General features: G+C 36.6%; 1 protein-coding gene across 1 annotated transcript in view; it reads right to left on the bottom strand.

The window, feature by feature from the left end:
• Positions 1 to 25,858, bottom strand: part of LOC134843831 (ATP-dependent RNA helicase A-like) — a 38,553-nt gene extending 12,695 nt beyond the window's left edge. Inside the window, exons 1-2 of the mRNA XM_063860122.1 lie at positions 25,614 to 25,858; positions 20,550 to 20,714 (exon numbers count right to left, since the gene is read on the bottom strand). Of these exons, the coding sequence (XP_063716192.1) occupies positions 20,550 to 20,714; positions 25,614 to 25,858 (410 nt within the window). The remainder of the gene's footprint in view (positions 1 to 20,549; positions 20,715 to 25,613) is intronic.
• Between the last annotated feature and the right edge of the window lie 1,990 nt (positions 25,859 to 27,848).

The raw sequence follows: 27,848 nt of genomic DNA, 5'->3' as shown, positions 1-27,848 counted from the left end.
TAGTTACAAAAGTAGAAACTTTTACAATGAATGAAATCTATTTTGCAAGCAAGTTTTTATTATTGTTGTTATTACAAGGTTTTGACCCAGAAATTTCTTTTTTCGTTGAAAGAATGCCGCGGTAGGTCAAAAAAGTTCTGCGAATGTGATCATAAAGTAAAATAACGTGCTGATTTCTGAGTGAACGAATTAAAGAATATGCTTCATGATTAAAAGTCAATGGAAAAAAAATTGAAGAAGATTTTTTTTTCTAATTTTGGAAAGCGTATTCGCTTGTCATTTGGCAAATGAGGTTGAACTTAATTGAAAAGTAAGCCTTTTGTGAAGATCTTTCAATCTTTTTTGTGAAGATTTTAAAAAATTTTAATTACCAAAATTAGTTGTTTAAAAAAAATCAAAACGCTTGCGATTATCAAAACTTTTACAGGTTATAAACTCTAGTAACCAAATACAAATCATTGTATTCCTAGCCTAAAAAATTTTCAAATCGATTACAATTAATTAGAATCTGCAACGTTGCCAAAGTTTTGTCATATCAAAAAATTACATTAGTTTTATCAAATCGATTTAATAATGCCAAACTTGATTTGTCTTGTAAACGTTTATTTTATCGGAACCTAAAGTCTTACCTTGACACAAGGTTTTGACACAAGGTTTTCACAGAGGCGCCTGAAAACAGGCTGCAAAGTTACACGGCGTTCTCGCAATGAGATTTCGTTTGGTTGTAAATGTAGTTACAAAAGTAGTTACAAAAGTAGAAACTTTTACAATGAATGAAATCTATTTTGTAAGCAAGTTATTATCATTATTGTTATTACAAGGTTTTGACCCAGAAAATTCTTTTTTCGTTGAAAGAATGCCGCGGTAGGTCAAAAAAATTCTGCGAATGTGATCATAAAGTAAAATAACGTGCTGATTTTCTGAGTGAAAGAATTAAAGAATATGCTTCATGATTAAAAGTCAATGGAAAAAAAATTGAAGAAGAAATTTTATAATTTTGAATTGATTCAAAACTGCCAAAAAAATTTTTTTTTCTTATTTTCACATAAACTTATCTCTATGAAACGCAAAGAAAAGTTTCAGGCAACTCAGATGTAAAGAATCCAAAAAAATGGGCTAATAAAAGGATTAAAAACGAGAATAGTAGTTTGAAACGTAGTTAGTTTTTGCATCAATTAGAAAACAGAAAATGGAATATAAAATTTTGTTTTTAATAAACTATAAATGTATCGAAAAACAAATATAACAAAATCTGTTTACAATTGGCTGAAATAATTTCTAATTGATTAATTGTCTTTGAAAAAAGAGACTTTGTTATCAAACATTAGTTGATAAAAAAGATTTTGTCTACTTTTTAGAAAAATTTGCTGTAAAACCAGAATATAAACGATAATCACCGAGTGAAACTAGATGCGATAACCGGCTAAATTAAGTTTGATTAAGAACAGTTTTTTTGTGAAAAAAACATCAAACACTCTGATTATGAAAAAAATAAAAAGGTAAAAAGGACCCGAAAAAAGACCCCTGTGAAAAAATGGATCCGGCGGCTCCTTCCCTTATGAGTTAGTACCCTCAAGAGACCCTGAAGCTGTCCAAGGAGGTTTGACTCCGGGTGACCCATGGGTGACCTTCAGTTGACCTTAAATAAATCCTTTGATCAACCGATTTATTCTGACCACCAATATAACTCATTCGGGATTGCGGATAATGTCGTGTCTTAGTGTCCCCTGCTATTACACAGTATAAAGGGGATAATCTCTGCGGCCCTTAAGTAGAGTGAAGCGTGCTTAAAAGAGACGACTCCCCAATGTAAATCTACAGGAAAAAGGCGTTCACACCGATACTGTTGAAGTGGCCCAGTTTTTCAGAGCAATATTTCAAACTTAGATTGCAGGTTTACTTTCCACGAAACGAAAAAGATCCCAAGTGTGAATCGAACACAGACCTCTGGACTGCGCGTTGCATGCGTTAGTCAGTAAACTAATGTCTCATCGGGAGCTAGAGGTACCTGTTTGATAATGTTTAAGAATAAGTACTCGGAAATGAGATATTTAAAAAGAAATTTCAAATTATCAACAATTGTACTTTCTTAAGTCCATGGTTGATTCTTTTTTCAAAAGGACCGCAAACATATTTGTTTTTGCATGACAAGTCATTAAAACATCTAGATTCGATTATTTGCTTCATCTCAAAATTGACATGGTCGTTTTGGATTAATCAAACGAAGTCCAAAACATGAGGCAAAAAGTCAAATATTGGACATTTCCCAGATTGTGGACTCCTTACTTAAATTGGGAGATTCCGCTTTTGAAGGGATACGGCTGTGTTTTCGATTGAACCCTTTTTTTCTTGATTTGGCTGAGTATTTTTTGCGAACAGTCAGATAATTCCAAATAGGCGAACAAATTTTCAAAAACTGTGCATTTTCTAAGGCCGTGACTGATTCATACTAAAAATTTAGGACGTAGCCGTTTACGAAGGGGAGGTTGCCAAAACAAGTTTTCCAATTGAGCACCTATTATCCCGGATTGACGTCCATAAAAGAAAAATGCTTATCAAACAATTGGACTTTCTTATGTCCATGGTTGATTCTTTTATCAAAAGGACCGCAAAAATATTTTTTTTGCATGACAGGTCATTGAAACATCTAGATTCGATTATTTGCTTCATCTCAGAATTGACATGGTCGTTTTGGAGTAATCAAACGAAGTCCAAAACATGAGGCAAAAAGTCAAATACTGGACATTTCCCAGACTGTGGACTCCTTACTTAAATTGGGAGATTCCGCTTTTTGAAGGGATACGGCTGTGTTTTCGATTGAACCCTTTTTTTCTTGATTTGGCTGAGTATTTTTTGCGAACAGTCAGATAATTACAAAGAGGCGAACAAATTTTCAAAAACTGTGCATTTTCTAAGGCCGTGACTGATTCATACTAAAAAGTTAGGACGTAGCCGTTTACGAAGGGGAGGTTGCCAAATTAAGTTTTCCAATTGAGCACCTATTATCCCGGGTTGACGTCCATAAAAGAAAAATACTTATCAAACTATTGGACTTTCATAAGTCCATGGTTGATTCTTTTTTCAAAAGGACCGCAAAAATATTTTTTTTTTGCATGACAGGTCATTGAAACATCTAGGTTCGATTATTTGCTTCATCTCAGAATTGACATGGTCGTTTTGGAGTAATCAAACGAAGTCCAAAACATGAGGCAAAAAGTCAAATACTGGACATTTCCCAGACTGTGGACTCCTTACTTAAATTGGGAGATTCCGCTTTTTGAAGGGATACGGCTGTGTTTTCGATTGAACCCTTTTTTTCTTGATTTGGCTGAGTATTTTTTGCGAACAGTCAGATAATTACAAAGAGGCGAACAAATTTTCAAAAACTGTGCATTTTCTAAGGCCGTGACTGATTCATACTAAAAAGTTAGGACGTAGCCGTTTACGAAGGGGAGGTTGCCAAATTAAGTTTTCCAATTGAGCACCTATTATCCCGGGTTGACGTCCATAAAAGAAAAATACTTATCAAACTATTGGACTTTCATAAGTCCATGGTTGATTCTTTTTTCAAAAGGACCGCAAAAATATTTTTTTTTGCATGACAGGTCATTGAAACATCTAGGTTCGATTATTTGCTTCATCTCAGAATTGACATGGTCGTTTTGGAGTAATCAAACGAAGTCCAAAACATGAGGCAAAAGTCAAATATTGGACATTTCCCAGATTGTGGACTCCCTACTTAAATTGGGAGATTCCGCTTTTTGAAGGGATACGGCTGTGTTTTCGATTGAACCCTTTTTTTCTTGATTTGGCTGAGTATTTTTTGCGAACAGTCAGATAATTCCAAAGAGGCGATCAAATTTTCAAAAACTGTGCATGTTCTAAGGCCGTGACAGATTCATACTAAAAAGTTAGGACGTAGCCGTTTACGAAGGGGAGGTTGCCAAAACAAGTTTTCCAATTGAGCACCTATTATCCCGGGTTGACGTCCATAAAAGAAAAATGCTTATCAAACAATTGAACTTTCTTAAGTCCATGGTTGATTCTTTTTTCAAAAGGACCGCAATAATTTTTTTTTTGCATGACAGGTCTTTAAAACATCTAGATTCGATTATTTGCTTCATCTCAGAATTGACATGGTCGTTTTGGAGTAATCAAACGAAGTCCAAAACATGAGGCAAAAGTCAAATATTGGACATTTCCCAGATTGTGGACTCCCTACTTAAATTGGGAGATTCCGCTTTTTGAAGGGATACGGCTGTGTTTTCGATTGAACCCTTTTTTTCTTGATTTGGCTGAGTATTTTTTGCGAACAGTCAGATAATTCCAAAGAGGCGATCAAATTTTCAAAAACTGTGCATGTTCTAAGGCCGTTACTGATTCATACTAAAAATTTAGGACGTAGCCGTTTACGAAGGGGAGGTTGCCAAAACAAGTTTTCCAATTGAGCACCTATTATCCCGGATTGACGTCCATAAAAGAAAAATGCTTATCAAACAATTGGACTTTCTTAAGTCCATGGTTGATTCTTTTTTCAAAAGGACCGCAAAAATATTTTTTTTGCATGACAGGTCATTGAAACATCTAGATTCGATTATTTGCTTCATCTCAGAATTGACATGGTCGTTTTGGAGTAATCAAACGAAGTCCAAAACATGAGGCAAAAAGTCAAATACTGGACATTTCCCAGACTGTGGACTCCTTACTTAAATTGGGAGATTCCGCTTTTTGAAGGGATACGGCTGTGTTTTCGATTGAACCCTTTTTTTCTTGATTTGGCTGAGTATTTTTTGCGAACAGTCAGATAATTACAAAGAGGCGAACAAATTTTCAAAAACTGTGCATTTTCTAAGGCCGTGACTGATTCATACTAAAAAGTTAGGACGTAGCCGTTTACGAAGGGCAGGTTGCCAAATTAAGTTTTCCAATTGAGCACCTATTATCCCGGGTTGACGTCCATAAAAGAAAAATACTTATCAAACTATTGGACTTTCATAAGTCCATGGTTGATTCTTTTTTCAAAAGGACCGCAAAAATATTTTTTTTTTGCATGACAGGTCATTGAAACATCTAGGTTCGATTATTTGCTTCATCTCAGAATTGACATGGTCGTTTTGGAGTAATCAAACGAAGTCCAAAACATGAGGCAAAAGTCAAATATTGGACATTTCCCAGATTGTGGACTCCCTACTTAAATTGGGAGATTCCGCTTTTTGAAGGGATACGGCTGTGTTTTCGATTGAACCCTTTTTTTCTTGATTTGGCTGAGTATTTTTTGCGAACAGTCAGATAATTCCAAAGAGGCGATCAAATTTTCAAAAACTGTGCATGTTCTAAGGCCGTGACAGATTCATACTAAAAAGTTAGGATGTAGCCGTTTACGAAGGGGAGGTTGCCAAAACAAGTTTTCCAATTGAGCACCTATTATCCCGGGTTGACGTCCATAAAAGAAAAATGCTTATCAAACAATTGAACTTTCTTAAGTCCATGGTTGATTCTTTTTTCAAAAGGACCGCAAAAATTTTTTTTTTGCATGACAGGTCTTTAAAACATCTAGATTCGATTATTTGCTTCATCTGAGAATTGACATGGTCGTTTTGGAGTAATCAAACGAAGTCCAAAACATGAGGCAAAAAGTCAAATATTGGACATTTCCCAGATTGTGGACTCCTTACTTAAATTGGGAGATTCCGCTTTTTGAAGGGATACGGCTGTGTTTTCGATTGAACCCTTTTTTTCTTGATTTGGCTGAGTATTTTTTGCGAACAGTCAGATAATTTTAAAGAGGCGAACAAATTTTCAAAAACTGTGCATTTTCTAATGCCGTGACTGATTCATACTAAAAAGTTAGGACGTAGCCGTTTACGAAGGGGAGGTTGCCAAAACAAGTTTTCCAATTGAGCACCTATTATCCCGGGTTGACGTCCATAAAAGAAAAACGCTTATCAAACAATTGGACTTTCTTAAGTCCATGGTTGATTCTTTTTTCAAAAGGACTGCAAAAAATTTTTTTTTTGCATGACAGGTCTTTAAAACATCTAGATTCGATTATTTGCTTCATCTGAGAATTGACATGGTCATTTTGGAGTAATCAAACGAAGTCCAAAACATGAGGCAAAAAGTCAAATATTGGACATTTCCCAGATTGTGGACTCCTTACTTATATTGGGAGATTCCGCTTTTTGAAGGGATACGGCTGTGTTTTCGATTGAACCCTTTTTTTCTTGATTTGGCTGAGTACTTTTTGCGAACAGTCAGATAATTTTGAAGAGGCGAACAAATTTTCAAAAACTGTGCATTTTCTAAGGCCGTGACTGATTCATACTAAAAAGTTAGGACGTAGCCGTTTACGAAGGGGAGGTTGCCAAAACAAGTTTTCCAATTGAGCACCTATTATCCCGGGTTGACGTTCATAAAAGAAAAACGCTTATCAAACAATTGGACTTTCTTAAGTCCATGGTTGATTCTTTTTTCAAAAGGACCGCAAAAATATATTTTTTGCATGACAGGTCATTGAAACATCTAAATTCGATTATTTGCTTCGTCTCAGAATTGACATGGTCGTTTTGGAGTAATCAAACGAAGTCCAAAACATGAGGCAAAAAGTCAAATACTGGACATTTCCCAGATTGTGGACTCCTTACTTAAATTGGGAGATTCCCCTTTTTGAAGGGATACGGCTGTGTTTTCGATTGAACCCTTTTTTTCTTGATTTGGCTGAGTATTTTTTGCGAACAGTCAGATAATTACAAAGAGGCGATCAAATTTTCAAAAGCTGTGCATTTTCTAAGGCCGTGACTGATTCATACTAAAAAGTTAGGACGTAGCCGTTTACGAAGGGGAGGTTGCCAAAACAAGTTTCCCAATTGAGCACCTATTATCCCGGGTTGACGTCCATAAAAGAAAAATACTTATCAAACAATTGGACTTTCTTAAGTCCATGGTTGATTCTTTTTTCAAAAGGACCGCAAAAATAATTTTTTTGCTTGACAGGTCATTGAAACATCTAGATTCGATTATTTGCTTCATCTCAGAATTGACATGGTCGTTTTGGAGTAATCAAACGAAGTCCAAAACATGAGGCAAAAAGTCAAATATTGGACATTTCTCAGATTGTGGACTCCTTACTTAAATTGGGAGATTCCGCTTTTTGAAGGGATACGGCTGTGTTTTCGATTGAACCCTTTTTTTCTTGATTTGGCTGAGTATTTTTTGCGAACAGTCAGATAATTCCAAAGAGGCGATCAAATTTTCAAAAACTGTGCATTTTTTAAGGTCGTGACCGATTCATACTAAAAAGTTAGGACGTAGAATTTTACGAAGGGGAGGTTGCCAAAACAAGTTTTCCAATTGAGCACCTATTATCCCGGGTTGACGTCCATAAAAGAAAAATGCTTATCAAACAATTTCATATATGGCGACTATGGAAAAAATTCTTCTCAAACATCTTTCATACAACATTTAAAAACTGTATTAAACGTTTTTAGAGAAACACTTCTGTTCTATTTCCATCTTTTGAATCTTTGTGCTCAATAAAAACATGATTTTAATTTTGGTCAAAAAATGTTCCATAAATTTTCATAAATGAAAATTTTATGATAAGCATTTTGCTATAGAAAAAATAAAAACCTTCAAATTTAATTTAACGATGTTTCTGGATTAATTTTGCATGAGTTAGAAAAACTTTGTTGAAAGATGAAAGAATGCATTTTGACTGTCAAAAACATGATTTTAATTTTGGTCAAAAAATGCTTATAATAAAATTTTTGTATAAGAAAATGGTGTGATATGCATTTTTTTATGCAAAAACACAAATTAGAGGTAAAAAAGTTTCTAATCCCTTTTTTGGTTGCAAACTTGCTTTTGTGCTCAAATACAAATTTTTGCGAAAAAATTTGGCCTGCAAAATTTGACTTTTTGTGTTTATAACATAGTCCAGGGTGAGTTTGTCCAAACATCCAAAATCACAAAAAAGTGTTTTTTTTTTGTGAACACGATTATGATTAAATTTTTAATTCATTTGCTAAGATAAAAATAAATTTGTAAAAAAAACAGGCCTTTTTTTTCAACCACCAAAACTTTCAAATCAAGAATTATCTAGCCATATGCAAAAAGTTACAATTTTGGTATATAATTCCATGTGAAAGTGTAAAAACTAACGTAGGTGGCAAATGCAGTTTATCTGCGTGGTAACTGCCAGTTACACTCTGGGTTGTCTTATGTAAAAATTCCAGGGTTAGTGTTTCGGATGAAACACAAAAATTCAATACAAATATTTTTGGTATTTTCATTTATGGAAGAAATGCTTGTCATACAATTTCGTAGTATGAAAAAAATGGATGTCATAATATTTCATAGTATGGAAAAAACGCTTATCATGCTAATTTCATGGTATTTTTTGGTCGATGAAATAGTATGATAAGTTTTTTTTTCATAATACGAAATAGTATCATAAGCACTTTTGTCAACCCGAGATATCATAGAAGTCAAGATAATTTTTGAGAAAAAAGGGGGAAAAAGAAATTTTTTGATGCCAGTAAAGGATTGATGTGAGTTTATTTTGTTAACTATCATCCACTTATGGTAAAAATTAACTGTGTTTTTCTTCCATTTGCGGTTTTTGGAAGGCATTTTTGCTTGTCATTTGGCAAATGAGGTTGAACTTAATTGAAAAGTAAGCCTTTTGTGAAGATCTTTCATTCCTTTTTGTGAAGATTACAAAAAATTTTAATTACCAAAATTAGTTGTTTAAAAAAATCAAAACGCTTGCGATTATCAAAACTTTTACAGGTTATAAACTCTAGTAAACCAATACAAATCATTTTATCCCTAGCCTACAATGTTTTCAAATCGATTACAATTAATGAGAATCTGAAACGCTGCCAAAGTTTTGTCATATCAAAAAATAACATTACTTTTATCAAATCGATTTAATAATGCCAAACTTGATTTGTCTTGTCAACGTTTATTTTATCGGAACCTAAAGTCTTACCTTGAAACAAGGTTTTGACACAAGGTTTTCACAGAGGCGCCTGAAAAGAGGCTGCAAAGTTCCACGGCGTTCTCGCAATGAGATTTCGTTTGGTTGTAAATGTAGTTACAAAAGTAGTTACAAAAGTAGAAACTTTTACAATGAATGAAATCTATTTTGCAAGCAAGTTATTATTATTATTGTTATTACAAGGTTTTGACCCAGAAAATTCTTTTTTCGTTGAAAGAATGCCGCGGTAGGTCAAAAAAATTCTGCGAATGTGATCATAAAGTAAAATAACGTTCTGATTTTCTGAGTGAAAGAATTAAAGAATATGCTTCATAATTAAAAGTCAATGGAAAAAAAATTGAAGAAGAAATTTTATAATTTTGAATTGATTCAAAACTGCCAAAAAAATTTTTCTTCTAATTTTCACATAAACGTATCTCTATGAAACGCAAAGAAAAGTTTCAGGCAACTCAGATGTAAAGGGTTCAAAAAATGGGCTAATAAAAGGATTAAAAACGAGAATAGTAGTTTGAAACGTAATTAGTTTTTGCATCATTTAGAAAACAGAAAATGGAATTTAAAATTTTGTTTATAATAAACTATAATTGTATCAAAAACAAATATAACAATATATGTTTATAATTGGCTGAAATAATTTCTAATTGATTAATTGCTTTTTAAAAAAGAGACTTTGTTATCAAATATTAGTTGATAAAAAAGATTTTGTCTCCTTTTTAGAAAAATTTGCTGGAAAACCATAATATAAAAGATAATCACCGAGTGAAACTGGATGCGATAACCGGCTAAATTAAGTATGAATAAGAACATTTTTTTTGTGAAAAAAAACATCAAACACTCTGATTATAAAAAAAATAAAAAGATAAAAAAGACCCGAAAAAAGACTCCTGTGAAAAAAAATGGATCCGGCGGCTCCTTCCCTTATGAGTTAGTACTCTCAAGAGACCCTGAAGTTGTAAAGGAGTGACCCATGGTTGACTTTAGGATGTTTTGACCACAAAGCTGCATAGAAAACCCCAAGATCAAAACCAGAAAGTGGCGCACTCCCCAGCGCCGCCCCGTTGGAAATGAGATCGGCCACCTCACTAGTAACTAGGAGGAAATTTGTATATTGGGAACTGAAGCAGAAGCTGATAGCCATATAGCTGTAATATTGCAATCTGGGAGTTGTAGAATTATTTCAAAGTGGACTTGGTAATTATTGGGTTCAGCCTAGCTTGGCGAATTATCTATTAATAGCATTTAAACTAGACTAAAGAAAAATAGTCCCAGAGAAAATTGGCAGTAGTAGGTCTCCTAAATAGCATGAACGGACGGGGAATTTCCTTGGCTCCCCGGAGGTGACTTTTTGGCTTAATTTGACCCCAATAGACAAATTACGTTCCCCTGATAGATAGAACGTCGGGATTGGAATAGAGTAAAGATAGAAATTTTTTTGATTCCTGAAATGAATTAGCTACCCACGAAAAGGGTCTCCTCATACCCCCGGGAGGTCGGAATGTTAACGGGGTGATTAAACAAAGACCTTGGAAGGGTCACCGAATAAACATAATACGGCGTGGAGGATGAGTTGAACTCGGGGGCTGAAGTTCACGGAGGTCAGGAATCGTATGAAATCTGTTTGCTTGGTCAAAATGTGACACCTACTGCATACCGAGTATCTAATAAGAGTGAAAAATATTGATAAAAAACCGAACTTCGAACGTGGCAGTGTTGACAGGGGTAGGGACATAGTCATAAAACGTGTGCGGACGGGTGATTTAAGCGGATGCAGGAATGACAGGGAATGGTGCGACTGAATCAAAACTAAGTGTAAACAAAGATAAGGAACTCGATTTTACCGGGGAGCCTTCGAGAGTCAGAACGTAAACACTAAGAGAGCTAACGGTTCGTTCTTAGTTAGAGAGAGAACGAGTGAGCCGAGAAGAAAACTTGGTCCGTGGAGGACACGATCTTTGAAGCAAGGCTAGTTGTGTCTCACAGTTGTTAGTTATTTAGTTAAGCTGATTTGAAACCGGGTTTAATACCGGGTTTAATTAGTCGTGTAAGCGCGTTGTTCTGGAACCCGAGTTTAGTAATGGGTTGAATTAGTTGTGTGAGCGAGTTGCGCTGCAGGAGTAGGTGAGATTGGATTGCGACAAGCAACGATTGACGATAGAGTTGACGAAGCGGTGGCCGAATGGAACGAAACGCGGGCTTTGTTATCGAAGTTGATAAATAGTAGTCAGCTCATTAAGGGCATTGTAAATAGCTTTTATTTTCTTTGCGATGGAGAATTTACTTAGTGTGCGCACGATTTGCTGAACTTGCTAGAAACGCAAGAGGAGAGCCAAAAAAAGCATACACCAAAGGGCGAAGTTGCGTAATCCTTTGATCAACCGATTTATTCTGACCACCAATATAACTAATTCGGGATTGCGGATAATGTCGTGTCTTAGTGTCCCCTGCTATTACACGGTATAAAGGGGATAATCTCTGTGGCCCGTAAGTAGAGTGAAGCGTGCTTAAAAGAGACGACTCCCCAATGTAAATCTACAGGAAAAAGGCGTTCACACCAATACTGTTGAAGTGGCCCAGTTTTTCAGAGCAATATTTCAAACTTTGGATAAGGTGCTTCATAAAAAGGCCCTTCATGTAGAAATCTACTTATACTTAAGCGATCGGAAAAACTATTGCAGCATTCATAGCGCAATTTATTGTGGTACAAATTACAATTTTTTTCATGAATGTTCCGACCAGTTCACGAAATGGAAAGAACTATGGCTCAGTGTTTCCAATGAATTATTACTGCCTTGAACAAATCGAAAGAAGCCTTGCGTGGTTTTTTATTCAAATCTTGTCTACTGTTGTTTTGTTTCCAAAAAAGGTTGTCCCAGTGTCAGAAAACTGACTTATTGTTAAGATTGGAATTTCACACTAAAATTTACATTCAACTCTTTTGGAAGTTTTTTTCACGTTTTATTTTTCATTAAATTATCTTGATAATGGTTTTGCCACTTTATGTTTTTCTCATTACCGAAAAGTTTTAATCTATGGTTCAACAAATTCAAGAAAGATACAATTGTATTCCAGATTCGGAGGCCAGAATGCCACAATTCCAAGGGGAATTTTCCCCCTCCATCTGCTGACTGCGCCATAACAAGGGATAGTCAAAACGATACGGTTGAAGATTAAATTCACCTGATTCTAGTTCGCATAAATAAGACACTGAACTAGAGGTCAACACATAGCAGCTAGACAGACCTAGATTGATTGACAGGCAGGTAGCAAAATCACACTTAATTATAATATGAGAACTCTCAGGGATATAAATAATATTGGATAGCAACTAAATTGATTGACATCTAAATATGTAGCCCCTCACATTTCCGTACAGATGTAAAATTCAAATACATAGTAATTTAAATTTAAAATAATAAGTAATGACCTTCAACCTTCCGCCGCAACTAACGCATCAAAACTTTAACTTTGAGTTTTAGGCTTATGGCCATCCCTCTCCCTGGGTCACGAGTTTTAAATGAGTTTTAAGATTTACTTGTTTCCTTCCCCTGGATATTTTCCTTCCTTCTCCACCCCTTGGATACTGTCTATCATCACTCCTCCCATTTTATCGACTGGCTTCCTTCCCCTTGTGCTTTCCTTGTTCCCGAGCTTTCACTTTGACTGCCTGATTTGACGTCTTCCTCTTGACTGCTGTTCGAAAGGCATTCTCTCGCAACTAGCGCCGGTCTGTCCTGATTCCCCTTCCCTCGTTTTGCTTTCGTAGTTTTAGGTTTTGCTTTTGTTACCGCTCCGTGTTCCGTCTGGATTAATCTACTGCTACTTGGACCTTGTCCCGCGCAATTGCCTCAAGCCTTGCCGAAACTTCGACTGGTAGTCGTGCTGCTATAATATTGAGTGACCGATAGTCCTTACTGTCCGAGCTTTCAGACTGGTATGTGGCTACAGGTACTGGTTGCTTATCTTTTGGCCGCTTTGACTTTGGGCTTTCTATTGCCCCCTCCTTCGCACTCGCTAGCATTTCTTTGAGTGTGGCCGGCTTCTGTTTCTTGGGCAGGGTATTCTTGGGCTTTACTGCCACGGCACTTTTCCTAATCACAGACCCGTTTTTCAGCTTGACGGTATGTTTAGACTCGGAGATTACATTAGATTTTAAGAGTTTATACCGAGGTTCTGCTGGTAGTACGCTGATATAAATCGCCTGCATCTCCACTCCCTTGGATTGTAGGCTCAATCCCCGATTCCTCCCCTTGGCGCGTTTCCATCTGCTGATCGCTATCAAGAATTAGCGGTGCCTTTCTTAGCGCCGGAGCGTACATCAGATCCGATCTTTCCTCCCAGTTTGAATGCTGTGGGAACGCGATGGAGCTCACTTCAGGGTCATTTTCGTCTAAACACAAACATTTTTGTTTCAAGACGTTCTTCCAATTGAGATTTCTCAGACTCGGTTTTTTTCGTAAGATTGCGTAACACGGTGTTCGCCTCCCGGCCGTGGTGCGCTTCAAAAGGTGTTATTTTACTCGTTGCATTTTTAGAAAACCGTAACGCGCCTAGCGCTTTATCGACCATAAATTCCAGAGATTTATGCTCCTTTTCAGATGCATAAGTGAGGACAAAATCCTTCAGGCTTCCTATCGTTCTTTCCATTGAACCCGTACCCAGATGATCATTCACTGGTGAGTACACTAACTCGATGCCTTCGCTGTTACAGAAGTTTTTAAATTTATTAGATGTAAAACATGATCCCTGATCGACGTAGATTTTCCGAGGTTCTCCATGTTGGGTGATGTATTTATCAAGATATTTTAAATTTTTATCTGAAGTATTGGTGGTAGTAACCATTGCTGATGGCCACCTCGAAAAACGGTCTGTAGCGACTAAGGCATATTTCTTACTTTCATTCAAATAGCTTATTGGCCCCCAGAAATCCAACTGTATACATTCATTCGTTTCCCTTGGTTCAGGGACTTTCCCTACGTCTCCCTTGGATAACAACGTTTTTAAGTTCGTACCCGCATCCGTGCACTGCTGACAGTACGTGGCCTTCGCTGCCAAACTGCGGTACATGTAAGGATACCATACATCACGCGCTGCTTCAAACATGTTCCTTTTGCCGTGATGGTATAAATGTATCCTAGTTTCGATTGGGATTTGTAGCGGTAAACGAATGACCAGCCGTCAATCTAACCACACACAATCGTCCCTTAAGGACAGGTCATTGGCATATTGGGCCCAGTACTTCCCTATCTTCAGTAGCTCCTCCTTTACGTTAGTCTTCTTCTGCAATGCTTCCTTGACTCTTAGTAAGTTCATGTCCGCTGGTGTGTTGGAAGCAATAAATTCCAAATTAAGTAACTCCGGTAACGCTGTGGACTTTTTAATAACTTTACAATCTCGCGGAATAATGGAAATAATTTGTTGATTAGGGTTAACGGTAGGAAAAAGTTCGCCTGGAAACTTCGAAGGAATTGACAGTACTCTGTTAATCTTTGAATCCCGTGTATTTTTTGTAATGGCTATAATTTCTGGGTTGATAACAGTTATTTCATGGCTACTCATGAGATTTTCTTCTAATATAAGCGGAGAGTTGGTTTGAGAATCTATTTCAATCACTGGAAAAGAACAATTCGAACTATCATCCATTTTGTCAGATTTCTGTAAATTAGGCTGTTTAAACCTTCTTCCAAGGGAATGATATAATACAGCACACTGAATGTCCCTTGGATTTCGTTGATGTAAGCGGTATGCAAATTGATAGTTTCCTACTGGTCGGTTTCTTCACGCATGATTTTCCGCCCTCAACCGTCGTTGTTGGTAAACATCTTTTCCGTTCTCGATTATGATTGGACGAAAACTGTCTAGACTGTTTAGAACCAGTTCCTTTAGTGTCGCTATGATTTCGTTTACCAAGGGATTTTAGATTGTTTGTAAAAGCAAGGGTTTCCCTAATTGAAGCTAGCTTTGCAACGGTGAACAAGTTATCATATTGACTTATCGGTTTTGGGGGTTCGCTAGGGTGTCTTGACAAATAATCCGCTATTCCGATCTTTGCGCCCGGTTTGTGTTCTATTACAAATTCAAATGGAATAAGTCCATCCAGCCATCGTGTTATTCGTGAAAATAGAGTTTTGTTTTTCTTGTTATTCCCGTTAAGTAATGAAATGAGAGCCTTATGGTCCGTGATAACGGTGAAAGATCTTCCTAAAATGTAGTTTCGGAAATATTCGGCCCCCCATACCACTGCCAACATTTCAATCTCTTTTGTGGAGTATTTCTTCTCGGCTGCGTTTAAAAATCGCGATGCAAATGAGATTGGGCGCCACCTTTCTGTACCCAACTGCTCCAAAACTGCTCCAAGGCCATTGTGGCTTGCACCGCAAACAACCCTAATATCTTTATGAATATCGAAATGTTTTAACGCATTTTCGCACACCGCAGTCCAGTTATACCCATTCTTCTTGCTGAGAAGTGGCCTTAAGCCTGTAAGTATTTATGCAGGCTGTGAATTGAGTAACTGTTTTAGGGGCCGTTAATGCATCGATCGGCGACGTCTTGCGCTTTAGAGGAGTTACTCCTGTTTCTGTTATACGATGGCCGAGCCACTCGCATTCTCGCTTCGCAAACTCGCACTTAGGTAATTTCAACGAGATGTTTTCGCGATTCAATTTTCTGAGAATCTTTTCAACCAAGGAGATGTGTTCCACTTCAGTTCCCTTGGTGATAACCAAAATATCATCAATAAAAGCGTTCGCTTGGTGGAATTCGTTCAAAATTGAGTCCATTACCCGTTGGAACTCTGCTGGCATCGACGTTAGCCCGTAAAATCCTGTCCGAATTCCGTATGTTCCTGACGACCGCCCACCCACCAAGGAAAAATTACATTGTACGCTTGTTTCCTCACTAAGAGGTAGTTGTCCATACGCGTACGTTAGATCCATCGTGGTAAAATACACCTCCCCTTGTTTTTTCTCGGAAATAAATTGTCCCATTGTATCTACAAGTTCTTCTATGTTTGGCATCTGATACATGTTTTTATGAACCTGTTTATTGAGTTCTCGAGATTCCATCGCTAATTTCACGGACCCGTCTTTTTCTACGGTGATGACGATCGGAGAAAAAAAGTATCAATCCGAACATTCCTTCAATTTTTCTATATGTCCCTGGGTTAGTAGCTTATAGATTTCTTTATCTGCTTTTTCTTGGAGCGTTACCGGCACTCTCCGGCCCTTCTGCTGCACTCGTACGAGATTTTTGAAAAATTCCGCTTGGACCTTGTAGTTTCTAATTTTCCCGATCCTAGTAAAAAACTTTGGGAATAGCTTGCTAAAGTACTGTTGCCACGGGTCCATTTGCTCATCCTCCGATTCTCCAACTTGCTCCTTCTCACATGAACTGTCATCCGCCCCTTGGATGTTCATCACTGCCCCCCTTGGATCTGCCTGCATCAACTGGAGTCCGAGTTTCCCCATCATGTCACGTCCCACGATTGAGGGTCTGGTCCCTCCAAGAACTCGAACTTCTGCCTTTGTCTTCCAGCCGTTGGATGCTAGCTCAAGCCCCATTCTTCCCAACATCTTGATCCGGTTGTTGCTGTAGTCCCGGAATTCGTCATCTTCAATGTCATCTTGTTTCAAGTTGATTCCAGCTCTTCCCACTGTCTTCTTCAAGTCATCAAGTGTTAATATGAATATCGGCGATCTGCTGTCGATCCAGATGTTCATCGGGTGTCCATTAATGTAAATTTTAAGTTTAGGTCCGGTGACTTTCAATAGTGTCTCTTTCTTACGTCTAATTGCCATAACCATGTAGTCATCTGAACTCTCCGATGACCAGCTGTGGTGTTCTCTTTTGACAAAACCTATTGAAGTTGCCGCAACTGGTGACCCCACGTCATCCGAGGGAGTATCTTCTTCCTCAAGTGGTTCGTCCCCTTGGATTAGTCCAACTGGTTGTCCCCCCGTGACAGCCGTTTTCTCCGACAAGTCCTTTCAAAGTGCCCACCCTTTTTGCAGAAATTGCATGTGACGGCTCTTGCTGGGCATCGTTGTCGGTGTTCTGGGGTGAAATTCGGTTGATCGCAGTTGTAACATCTTCGGTCTTGCGTTCGACCTCCTCCCCAATTTTGGTATTGGCCCCGTCCCCTTGGCATTCCTCGTCCCCTGGATCCACGAATATTGCTGATTGGTTCCGTTTTTAGTTTTGATCTGTAGAGAACCCCTGGAGATGGATAGGCCGGTCCCGTGGAGCCTGACGCAATGCCCTTGTAAGACTTTGCGTATTTGTCGGCTCTTTCATACGACATTGCGATCCTTAGTGCTTCCTCCGGGGTTTTCGTTTCCCGGGACAGCTCGTTCTGCGCGTCCCTGTTCCGCATATTAAACATAAATATGCCTCTCGCCATTTTCCGCTCTTGGGTACCCAGATTGCATCTCGCCGCCATTCCGCTGAGTTCTGCGTAGAACGATTCTAAACCTTCTCCCTTTTTTGTTTCCGGGACAACAGCTGGTACATCTTAAACGTCTCATTTCGCTCTTTCTGGAAAAGAGCTACACATGTATCCAAAAAGCTACACATGTATCCAAATACTTGGGTATCGTATTTTTTCCATATTCAAGTGTGGATGCTGATTATGCCAGGTCCGCTGTCCCTCGTGTCCCAGACATAGATACAGATTCGATATAAGTGTGCTTTCACCTTCTTCCCTTGGTTAACCACCAATTTCTCCCAGGTCATTAATCTGCGCTTCGGTTAATGTTGACGCAAAGTAAAATTCGGACGAGACTAATCCGTGTTTCGCCACCATTGCCCAATGAAATCTCTGTTTCCAATGCTCCCATAAAAGTTGTGGTTCCGCCTGATTCGGAGGCCAGAATGCCACGATTCCAACGGGGTTTTTCCCCCTCCGTCCGCTGACTGCGCCATAACAAGGGAAAGTCAAAACGATACGGTGAAGAATAAATTCAACTGATTTCTAGTTCGCATAAATAAGACACTGAACTGGAGGTCAACACATAGCAGCTAGACAGACCTAGACTGATTGACAGGCAGGTACCAAATTCACACTTAATTATAATATGAGAACTCTCAGGGATATAAAAAATAATTGATAGCAACTAAATTGATTGACATCTAAATATGAAGCCCCTCACACTTCCTTGAATTTGGTGAAACACAGAGTAGAGATTTGTGCGGACCAAAATCTGCAAATTCCATTTTACACTATTTATAACATAGGCGCTACGCGCAATACACCGAAGGCATAGAAACTGAAGCAAAAACCAAACAACTTGAACAACTAATAATTGAAGAATAACAGTTCTAGAACAAAAAATCGTACTAATACATGTATACACCAAAATTTTGCTATATCGAGAAAGAGCCTGAAATAACAGTTCTAGAACTAAAAATCGTACTAACACATGTATAGGTTAAATTTTTGATATATCAACGAAGATCATAAAATAACACTTCTAGAACTAAAAATCGTACTAACACATGTATACACCAAAATTTTACTATATTGACAAAGAGCCTGAAATAACAGTTCGTGAGCTAAAAATCGTACGAACACATGTATACACCAAAATTTTGCTATATTGGCAAAGATCATGAAATAACAGTTCGAGAGCTAAAAGTCGTACTAACACATGTATATGTCAAATTTTTGCTATATTGACAAAGATCATGGAATAACAGTTCTAGAGCTAAAAATCGTACTAACACATGTATACACCAAAATTTTGCTATATTGACAAAGATCATGGAATAAAAGTTCGAGAACTAAAAATGGTACTAACACATGTATACAATAAAATTTTGATATATTGACAAAGATCATGAAATAACAGTTCGAGAACTAAAAATCGTAATAACACATGTATACACTAAAATTTTGATATATTGACATAGATCATAAAATAACAGTTCGAGAACTAAAAATGGTACTAACACATGTATACGCTAAAATATTGCTATATTGACGAAGAGCCTGAAATAACAATTCTAGAGCTAAAATCGTACTAACACATGTATACACCAATATTTTGCTATATCGACAAAGAGCCTGAATAAACGTTGTAGAACTAAAAATCTTACTAACACATATATACACCAAAATTTTGCTATATTAACAAAGAGCCTGAAATATTGACAAAGGACCTGAAATAACAATCGTAGAACTAAATGTCGTACTTACGCATTGTAGATCAATTTCTATAGCACAATCAAACAACAAAGACGCTAACTAAATAAATAAATAAATGAACGAACAAACCATCAAATGAACGAACAAACCAAAAATAAATAAACATAAATAAATAAATGAATAAATAAATACATACATGAATAATAAATAAAAGCAAAACTAAATGAAAGAAAATAATTAAATAAATATAGCAATAAATATCAACGAATAAACAAAACACACCTGATAAATAAATAAACAATAAAAAAATAAATCAATACATAAATAAATAAATAAATACATAAATGAATACATAAATAAATAAATATATAAATAAATAAAAGCAAAAGTGAAATGTACAAATAATTAAATAGACATGAAAAAATATATATGAACAAATAACCAAACAAACAGACCCATAATATGAATAAATGAAAATAAATAAATGAAATAAATACACATACATAAATAATAAAAGCAAAACTAAATGAAAGAAAGAATAATAAATTAAATATAGAAATAAATATCAACAAATAAACAAAACACACCTGATAAATAAATAAGCAATAAAAAAATAAATCAATACATAAATAAATAAATAAATACATAAATAAATACATAAATAAATAAATAAATAAATAAATAAAAGCAAAAGTGAAATGTACAAATAATTAAATAGACATGAAAAAATATATATGAACAAATAACCAAACAAACAGACCCATAATATAAATAAATGAAAATAAATAAATTAAATAAATACACACGCAGAAATAATAAAAGCAAAACTAAATGAAAGAAAGAATAATTAAATGAATAAACAAAACACGTGATAAAAATAAACAAAAATAAATATGTACATACATAAATTATAAATAAATATAAGCAAACTAAACATAATTAAATAAATAGAAGAACAGATAATTAAATAAATAAAGATGAACAAATAAAGAAACAAACATACGCAATCACGTGACATAGCGCGATATAGTCCAGCCCACATGATAATTGATAACTGTGGACGTTATTTGTCGACACTTGACAACAGACAACATTAAAAAAAAACCCGTTACACGATACCATAACACCTTGACTAAAGTCTTCGGTGTAACTAGGGGAGCGTATCACTTCTACAAAATAGGAGAGGTAAATTGACCAAGTGTCCGCCAATAGGAAAGCAGGTGGTTAGAGACCCAACATGGTCCATGCTCGTTGCTCAATGGTGAGTCAACATTACCCAGCCCAGAAAATTTACCAAAAAATGAGATTTTATGCTGGTCTTGTTTGTAAATTATTATTATTCGTGTTACAGTATACGCTTCCAGGTGATTTTAGGCGCAGACAGCCAGGGTAGTGTGATTTATTTACCTGGCTGCGAAGTTCGGGGCCATCATCTGAGCGGACTGTGGTCTGCCCATGGGGGAGTTGCCGAACTTACTGGCCATGGATCCCCCTCCCCCACCTCCGAACATATTGGGGCTGCCTGGCATCCTCCCCCCTCCCGACATCATATAGGGCCCACCGGAGCCTATGCTGCGAACAAACATATCAATGTCTCTTTTTCTTTTGCAGTCGGAGAACACAGCAAAGCTTTGCGCTCAAGGTTATAAGCTCTTTCAAAACACTATTTTTATTTGTTTGTTTGCAGACACTGAACTTACTGATAAGCAAAACATACAATGTGAACACATATTTAAAACAGATCTGCTAAAACTATTTTATCTGCTCTGTGTTTCTGGGAATATCTTCTGTTTTTAATATTTTTCTGTGTACTTACTAGGGGGTCAATTTTGTTCTTTTTTCTAGAATAAGTTGTACTGCTGCAAGATGAAACGCGTAATTTTCAAAGTTTCGAAAATTGGACTATACCCAAAATCTTAATAGTTTCTCTGATGAAATAAGTGATGGTTCTTTTTCCTCCCCCACTCACATAAGCATCAATTTTATGGTGTAATGAGGGGTCTTACATGATTAAGTATGAAGACCAAATGGGTTTGTCGTGGCCTAATTAGTCGGCATGCCAGTTTTTGTAACGATCAGACGTTGTGAACAGAATCTTTACTAGAAAAATCTCGCAGGTAGGGGGAAAAGGAAAAAGAGCCAAATGGATTAGCCTTTTGTTATGGGAAATTCCTGCTACCTGTTATTTTATTGAACTCAACGTCAAATTTGGCAGTGGAAAAGTGGAAAAATTTCCACCGATAAACGATTATAATTTCAAGAAAATTGACTTTGCATAAGACTATTCACTTTTCATTGACTTTTTATAAGGACTTTTCTAGATAAAAAAAGGTGTAATTGTTAACGATGGGAAAATGTTTGCACCATATTCGTTCAATTGAACTATAAAAATAAAATTGGTGGGCAGGTTTTGAGAAAAAAAAACTACTGAAAACTAAAAAATCCAGGTCTTCCAACATTCATGGCAGTTTTTCTACAAAACTTAGGGCGTAGCTGCTTCAGCAGAGAAAATTACCACAACCAGCTCTTTGGATTAAAACTTTAGCCGCAGATCAACCTATATTTAAGAATATTATAAACTCTTATTTCGAATGGACTCTTTAGTTGAAATTTGGCAGGGTGATTTGTGAGAAAAAATGAACAACTTACAAAAACGGTGGAAAATTGGACTTTTCCCAAGAACATTACAATTTTCATAAAAAATGAGGGAATCGCCATTTGTTCACAGAAACTTGTTCCTTGGAAATCTTATTCTCAGGATTGGCAGAGTTGTTTTGAAAAACAGTCAAAAGTTTCAAAAAGTGGTTAAAAAATCAAAATTTGAGTTTTACAATGGCCATAGGCTTTTGTGTAAAAAAATGGGCTCACCACACGTTTTTTTATTGATCTGATTATTTTAGATTTTTGGCGTAGTTTTTGAGAAAACGAAACCAAATAAAAAACTGGTTCAAATAGTTTCGCCACAGAATTTTTGGGAACGGCAGTTGTAGAAAGTAAATTAAGGTAAAAAAAGACAACGAGATATGCAGTCACACATGAGAGCAAGCGGGTTTTCTACTCTTCTGTGATACTACTCCATCGGAAAACATAATAAAAATTTTTGAAAAAAGTAAATTTTTTTCAATAGGTGAAACTTTTCATCAAGTGTCCCGAAAAAGAAAAAATTCAAATCTCTCAGTTTCAAAAACTATGTTTTTATCAAATGAAACTTGAAGAAGTTTTAGACAATTTTCATTTTGCAAGCTTTAGGGTTGGAAACTGGAAAAGAGACAATCCCCCTTTTTTGTCATTGTGTACCCAGGTTGGGCTTTTTCTACTTATTATCCCGTGTGAAACAGCAAAACAACGTTGGCTTTTTTCTCCCTCCATCCACCTGCAATATTTACAGGTATTTTCCGTTCGAATTTTCCAATTAGGCTCTACCTCGCACGAGCATCAATTTTATGATGTAACGAGTGGCTTTGCAATTGACTCTTTTTCCTTTTCCCACCACCACGCATAAGCATCGTTCTTATATTGTAACGGAAGTTCTCATTATTTTTGGCATAGAGACCAAAAGCGTTTGTCATGACCTAATTAGTCCGCATGCCAATTCAATGTTTGTAACACGACATTGTGAACAAAAATTGACAAGTGAAAGTTCGTAGGAGGGGGGGGGGGTCGGAAAAATAGCCGATAAAGTTTTTATGGCTTTGTTTTTTGGGCCTGTAAATTTTTATAACAATGGGTCTATGCAAACAAGTATTGTGGGAAGTGAAAAAGAGCCTAATTTGTTACTTCACAACCTAAAAAGAAACTTTGAAGTTGCTTTTGCGAATCGATGTTGGAAAATATCAAAAGATAATGACAAAAAGCCCCAGTTTGAGGAAAACACAGTGATCAATTGCAAGTAGAAGGTCTTTTTCTGCTTCCTTGATAGTGCCGAAAAATAGTGTTGCCACAACTATTCAAAATTCTTTTTCTGTTAAAGTATTTACTTGTTAAAAAATTTAACGAAACAATTAATTTATCATTGTTATCAACAAAACTAAATCAAGTCAGTGAAAACAAGTGAGCAGATTTCAATCAATTTCTATCAAGAAAAAGGAAATTTGATTTTTTATCACCAGTTCAAATTCACCTTTACATAGGGATGGAGAAACGTGGGAAAAATCGTTCTCTCTCTCTCTCATAAGTTTGAAAAATTAGTAAAAATAAGGCATATAAAGCTGACTTGGGCTCTTTTCCAGTTTCCCACCCCCTCGTAAAATTACAGAAAAAAAGCTGCTAAAAAATTGTTCTTACGGCATTTTAGATGTTATAAATGTTGTAAGAGTTTGTTCATCTGTTCACGCTGACACGTTTTAATGCAGCTTATAACATGGAAAGTCATTTTAGAAAGACCTTCATCTATTGAATTTCAGAAAATATCAAGAGAGGGTAACTGGAAAAGAGCTAAACTTGTTTTAAATGAAAAAAAAAACACATTTGCGTGCACAATAAAGAAGCTGCTGAGAATAATTTCCGGTATTCAGAAACAAAGTTAGAACACTAACCCTAATAACTTGCTTTCCCCGAGTCATGCAAAACTTCACCCAAACAACATTTTTCTCAGCACTCAGGTACAATAAGCTTCAATTGGTCAATTGGTTTGTGCTTGTTTGATAAAGTCTGTTGTTGCGTTTTGCCGCTTTTGTTTCTGTGTAGATAGATAAACAGGTCGGCTCTTTTTCCTTTCCCCCCCCCCCCCACCTCACTCTAACATGAATTTTATGGTCTAACGAGTGGTTTTACAAGGTTAATTATGATGACCATATATGCTTGTTATGGCCTAATTAGTCGGCCTGTCAATTTTCACTACAATCGGACAAAGTGAACAGTATTTTCAAATATAAAAATTTGCAGGTGGGGGGGGGGGGGGGGAGGAAAAAGAGCCAACAGGTCATTACGGGGGTACAGATTGCTCAATCGATCTATTTTTTCCCGCGGGGAAATTGGGGCTATTTTTCAATTTCCCAGCTCCCTCGTAAAACTTTTTCAAAAGGTCACTTTTCCGCTCCCCCCACTAGTTTTACGCTGTGATAATGTAACGAAAGTTTGCATGGTGAACAAACTTACTATTATGAACACATTTGCTCCTTAAAGTATGAACACATTTGCTCCTTAAAGTATGAACACATTTGCTCCTTAAAGTATGAACACATTTGCTCCTTAAAGTATGAACACATTTGCTCCTTACATCGCAACTTCACGCATTTAGCCAAAATAACACATAAGTAAACTAAGACAATGACAAACTTGAAGACCCTTTTTCCAGTTACCCCTTGATTTTTTCTGAAGTTCATTATGTGAAAGTCCATTTAAAAGGACATTCGACGTTATAAGCTGCATTAAAACGTGTCAGCGTGATCAGCCGAACAAATTTTTACAACAGTTCGAACATGCAAAATGCCGTGAGAACAATTTTTGGCTCTTTTCCACTCCCCCCCCCCCCCACCTCACTCAAACATGAATTTTATGGTCTAACGAGTGGTTTTATAAGGTTAATTATCGAGACCAAATATGTTTGTCATGGCCTATTTAGTCTACATGCCAATTTTCATGACAATCAGACAAAGTGAACAGTAACTTCAAATATAAAAATTTGCAGGTGGGGGGAAAAGAAAAAAGAGCCCAATTTTTGAACAGCTTTCTTTTGTAATTTCAAGAGGGAGTGGAAAACTGGAAAAAGGCCTTCAAGTTTTTCATTTTCTAACTCACAGCCAACTTGAAATGTGGAAATGAGCGAAAAAAAAAACTGTTCAAAAATTGTCACACGGTATTTCGCACGTCAAAAATGTTGAACAAATTTGTTCATTTGTTCACGCTGACACGTTTTAATGCAGTGTGTAACTTGAAAATTAATTTTAAATAGACTTTCATTATTGAATTTCAGTAAAATTTAAAATGCGGAACTGGGAAAGAGACGAAATGGAAAATTGAAGTCCATTTTTGAAACTAGAAGACATTCACATGCTTTTTGCGCCATTTGATATTTTAAGTTGTAATGAAAAAAAAGTACAAAGTCTTCGGCTCTTTTCCAGTCCCCAACCCTTTGAAATTTTTTCAATTTTATTTTACGAAAACTTTTTTCAAATTAATTTTAATGATGTTCCTGATTGCAACAAAACGTGTCAATTGCCGTATGAACAATTTTTACATAACCTTAAGTTTTATTTTTACACAGGGTTGGAAACTGGAAAAAAAATCGGCTCTTTTTCCTTGTCAATTTTCATAACAATCGGACAATGTGGTCAACAAACTTACTTGTAAAAATTTGCAGGTGGGGGTTGAAAAGGAAAAAGAGCCAAAAAATCAACTTCCCTAAATGATTGTATTAACAACTTATAGAAAACTTTATGAAGTGATTTTACGAAAGGGGCGGGAAACTGGAAAAAAAGACGAGGATTAAATTTAACGAAACGCTTAAATAGAAAGGAACTGTGAGGAAACCTTGGTCCAAAACCACTCATAGATGGTCCATCGCCTGATCGGAACTGAGTACTCTGCATAGGGATCCCCCCTCCAGTACCGCCTCCACCCATGCCACCCATGCCCATCCCCCCTGTCCCCATCATGGGAGAACCCCCGAGAGAATTCATCTGGAAGGCCCCACCCCCACCACCAGCCGGCATACTGGAGGACCTGTGGTTCATGTGAGCCCTGCGGTCGGGGGGACCCCATAAGTTACTGTTCATCGCAGGCCTCCTCTGGTCGCTGCAGTCGCCTCAGTGACGTAATGGCGATGCCGACGTAATCGCCTTCTTAGTCTGGTGCAGCAGGTGGGTTCAAAAATTCTTAGTTTTCTCAGCTGGAAGCAGCTTGGCTTTGTTTGCCTTCGGAAGAATATGGTCAACAATGTTGTCAAAGGTTGACAGCTGACTCTTAAATAAGCACGTTGTATCCTGCTATCACTGCCATTCGGGTCAACAAATTCTCTTTTCATACACGTGTTCAAATAACTTCATCATATTTACAAAATCAAACACAGATTAGACTCCCTTTCCAAACACTTTCACCCTTAGATTGAGGCTTTTCGAACCCAAACCACCACCCAACCAAAACTACACCCACCAGATATTAACATGTATTTTACGGGGTAACTGTTGATTTTTCAAAACGGATATCAGGACAAATTGTGGTTTTAACTCAAATTCGGTAAATGACCCGCATGGCAGTTTTCACATAGAGGCGAAGCGGAGCTAAAATGCAACTAAAACAATGCATTATAATCATGTTAACCGAAAAAAAAGAAATCGGAAAACATCATTTGAAAAACAAAATAAGTTGAAAATTACAGGAAAAAAATGTTGAAACAAACTTACATCTAGGCAAGCATTAATGCTCTATCTTTTACTAAGCGGCAATCAAGTCGACAAAATTTGGGTCGGCAAAATTGTTTTCATATTTAAGTTAGAGCTGAAAAGTTTTGAATCCAAAGTTGAAATTCATCCCTCTTGAAACGCCACAAACGTGAGGCTTTAAACTGCCTCCCCAACTACGTAAAAAGAGTTGATCTCTTTTACGCAATTTAATTTTAGACTGAAATTTAACAGGAATTTTTCGCCCTTCGAAACTAAGAAATATTGACTGAGCCGATACAACCTATGCAAAAACTTCAGTCGAAAAAAAAACTTTTAAAAAACAAAATTATTCGAAAACGGTCTTGGAAAAATGACAAGTTACAGAACTTTCAAAATCAAAATAAAATCCGTTTTACAAAGCATGCTGATAAACATTATTACAAGAGAAAATAAAGGCCATTAACAAAAATAGAAAATGAGCCGACGTAAACTAGACCTAAAACCACGAATTCAAAAACTCAACCGCTTTTTTCAAGAAATTTTTTAATGAATTTTGTTAAACTAGTTGTTAACCCGAAAAAAGTCTAAATTCCCATTTGATAACTCTTGCTAAAATCGCAAGCGTAAAAAATATTAAAAAAACGGTCAGAAAATCAAAAATATGATTTTTTCGAAAAAACGACATTTTTTTGAGTTGCTGCTATTGTAGGGGAATTTTTCGGCTCTTTATTCCCCCTCCCCCACCTCACACAAAAATGAATTTTATGGTGTAACGAGTGATTTTACAAGGTTTGTTAAGAGGACCAGAAATGTTTGTCATAGCCTAATCAGTCCGTATGTCAATTTTTACATACGGACTGATTAGTCCAATCAAGGACATTATTACCGGTTCTTGTGGCTAGCTTGCGCCGATTTGTACCTTTTCGGGGCAATTTTAATGAAGTTATACATGTTATGCTCGACCGAAATTATGATGAGTTTGCGAGAGTTTTTGCCGAAAAATGCTCTCATTAATTTAAACTTTTGAACCTTCATATTTGCTAACTTACGGAGATAAGGCGCACATTTTGGCGCCCCACAAGGGACAATTGGCATTTTTGTGTGTTCCTTTATCTGAATTTTGCCGTTTTGTACGATAAAGGACGGAGAATGTTATATAAACACGCATCTAAATCAGTTCACAACTTGTCGTAAGCACCCGGAACTGGGACTCAATTACCGAAAGCGACGGAAAATCGGTCAGCTAGATTACAGATCCTGACTGTCAACAACACACGTATTGTGCGAGTACAAGTCAACTGCAGAGGTTTTGTGTAAGCTAGAGCAGTGATTGCTGAACAATTTTTCTGCGACCGACCGAAGGCTTGACAACCCAAAACCGGTG

Source organism: Symsagittifera roscoffensis, chromosome 4 (assembly GCF_963678635.1).
Source record: "Symsagittifera roscoffensis chromosome 4, txSymRosc1.1, whole genome shotgun sequence".
NCBI classification, from domain to species: Eukaryota; Metazoa; Xenacoelomorpha; order Acoela; family Convolutidae; genus Symsagittifera; species Symsagittifera roscoffensis.
The sequence above is the reverse complement of the archived record's forward strand: the minus strand, read 5'-3'. Positions and strand labels throughout refer to the sequence as shown.